The sequence below is a fragment of the Lepidochelys olivacea genome (genome assembly GCF_965140295.1).
Source record: "Lepidochelys olivacea isolate rLepOli2 genome assembly, chromosome: 1".
Taxonomy (NCBI): Eukaryota; Metazoa; Chordata; order Testudines; family Cheloniidae; genus Lepidochelys; species Lepidochelys olivacea.
In genome coordinates this window covers 3,870,578-3,873,374 of record NC_140411.1, presented here as the reverse complement: position 1 = coordinate 3,873,374, position 2,797 = coordinate 3,870,578, and the positions used below count along the sequence as shown (strand labels likewise).

Here is a 2,797-nt window from a genome sequence, read left to right as displayed (position 1 = left end):
ACACTATATAATGAAAACGAGAGTCTCTGGGACAAAGGAGGGCCTAGATAAATACAGGTGCCACGTGCAGGACCCACTGGCAGCACTCAGAAACAGTGGGCCACCGGGACACACACGTTAAACCCAGGATGTTCTGTGACCATTTGCTAGCCAGTCATTCATGGTGAGAGTTGTACATACATTCCACTGTGCAGAGATTTAATTTGGTCAAATCATTATTTTTCTCCCCAAAAACGTTCATCCATGCAGTACGCCGTGGGATCCCTCAGACTCCTGAAACGCACACCTAGTGTAATACTTTCAAGGCACCATGGTCACATGAGAATTTGTCCCCTTAGGATAGGTTCAACAGGGTCATGAATAGTAAAAATGCTTTCAGCACGCTCAGGCACGATCTTGCAGGCAAAATGTCTCCAGCTGACTCCTGGGGAGAGGTCTGTACGTTCCCAATGACTTCTAGATCTTGTGTTATGAGACCCCAATCAGTATTTTATAGACTTTTCTCATGTCCCCTTTTATTCATATCCTTTGTAAAGTAACAATCCCAGTCTCTCAATCTCTCTCCATACAAGAGTTTCCCCAGGCTCTTGGTCATTCTTGTTGCACATGCCTGAACCCCTCTATTTCTGCAATATCCTGTGTGAAAAGGATCTCCTATACTACACAGAGGAGTCTAGGGGAGAGTGAAGCACTGACTGACTGATCTCATGACATTGTATTTTCTGTATGATTCTCCATCCCAATCCTATTGGAATTCAATGTTTCTGCTTAGTTTCTGTCCATGTTTGCATTTTGAGAATGGTTTCACAGAGCTGTGTACCATGAAGCCCAGGTCCCTGTCCTGCATTCACACAGTAAAATTAGAACCTTGTGAAGTGTTTGAGGAGTTCAACTTTTCCCGTGAATGGGCATACACTCTGAAGTTATTGACATTAAAATTCATCTGCTATCCTGCTGCCCATTCACCTGGCTTGGTTAGCTCCTTCTGGGGACTTCTCTGGATTTGACTATGACCACAGTGCTCATCCCCTTTCTAGATTGTTAATAACTATAAAACATTTACCATACCAACTGTTGTATAAAGTGTGTAACCCCCCTCACTGTGCTTCTCTCCCTTCACAGGCACCTTGAGCATTTCTGAGGTTGATCGACACATTGATGATTTCATGGCAATTTTCAACTTCACCACATCTGACCCTTCAACATTCATCCTAATGGGTATCCCTGGTCTGGAAGCTAGACACATCTGGATTTCCATCCCTTTCTCTACTTCCTACCTTATTAGCCTTTTTGGAAATATTATGCTTCTTTTTGTTGTAAGTAAAGAGCAGACCCTCCACAAGCCAATGTACCTGCTAATCTGCCTGCTCGCACTCACAGACATCGCCACATCTACCTTCGTCGTGCCAAAGGCACTGTGTATATTTTGGTTCAATTTGAAAGGCATTACAGTGCGTGGCTGCCTCACTCAGATGTTCTTACTTCACACGGTTTCTTTTATGCAGTCAGCCATTCTCGTGACAATGGCTTTCGATCGCTATGTTGCCATATGTAACCCTCTGAGATATGCCACCATCCTCACCAATGCACGAATAGCTAAGCTTGGGCTCGTGGGTTTGATCAGATCTGTTATCTGCATGCTGCCTCTGCCCATGCTCCTGAGCAGGTTGCCATTCTGTGCTGACCGCAGTATCCTCCAAACACACTGTGAGCACATGGCTGTGGTGAAGATATCATGTGGGGACATCACAGTGAACAAGATGTATAGTTTTGTTATAGTGTTTGTGGTCATTGGGATTGACCTGACACTCATTGCTCTGTCCTACAGTCTGATCATCAGGGCCATCCTCAGAATCTCCTCCAAGAGAGCCCACCAGAAAGCCCTCAACACCTGCACAGCCCACATCTGTGTGATGCTGATGATGTATACTCCAGGCTTCCTCACCAGCGTGACTCACAGGTTTGGTCAGGGCATCGCTCCCCATGTTCACATCATCTTAGCCAACCTCTATTTGCTCCTCCCTCCCATGCTGAACCCTATCATTTATGGGATCAAAACCAAAGAGCTTCATGACAAAGTGGGCAAATACACCTGCAGAAGGTGATCAGTGTGGGCGACTGACTTTAAACCTGTGTGACAAGAGGGGGAAAAGATATCTCCTCATTAATGAAGGGTGTTATGTCCCAGTTTGGCTGAGTTCTGTAGCCCATTGGGCGAGTTTGTCTTTGTCATATTCACTGCTACTGTAGCCCAGCTCTATTATATTCACTGCTTTGCATTATATTCTGTTTTTCATGAGATTCAGTAGTAATGCAAGAAACTGACAGACCACTATCCTGTAAGATATTAGCTTTAACTAGTTAACGTAAGTCTTGAGGCCTATGATCTTTAAATAAGCTTTGTAGAGACTAACAGTCCAATGGAAAACCTTGAATATTTGGGGAGCTGAAAATATTGGTTAAGGCCCTCAGTACATCTGTAGGTGTAATGTGTTTGAGACAGACACTGTTTTGTGTGGCCTATAGGGAGAGGATTTACAGAATAAATCATCATCATCGTTTCTGGTGAGGCTGACCAAGGGGAAGACGCTGACGAAGAGGGTGACCTATGCTGGAAACAGCCAATTTTGCATGGTAACCAATCAAAAAGGTACCAATATGGTCCCTTGGAGTGTCCTTTCACAGACACAAATTTGTTTTACTCCAAGGCAATTTATTTTGTTAGGGAATCAAGTAATTTCCCCTATTCCCACCTTTAAAAACATCATCGTCATCCCGTTTAACCCAGTCTCTCAGG

At 44.3% G+C, this 2,797-nt stretch overlaps 1 protein-coding gene across 1 annotated transcript; it reads left to right on the top strand.

Annotated features, from left to right (window-relative positions):
• Positions 1 to 1,166: 1,166 nt before the first annotated feature.
• LOC311515965 (olfactory receptor 52P1-like) lies at positions 1,167 to 2,105 on the top strand (the record flags this gene model as incomplete). Its single annotated transcript, XM_084619524.1, has 1 exon — positions 1,167 to 2,105. One exon carries the CDS (start codon positions 1,167 to 1,169, stop codon positions 2,103 to 2,105), a length of 939 nt encoding a protein of 312 aa, XP_084475650.1.
• Positions 2,106 to 2,797: the final 692 nt, after the last annotated feature.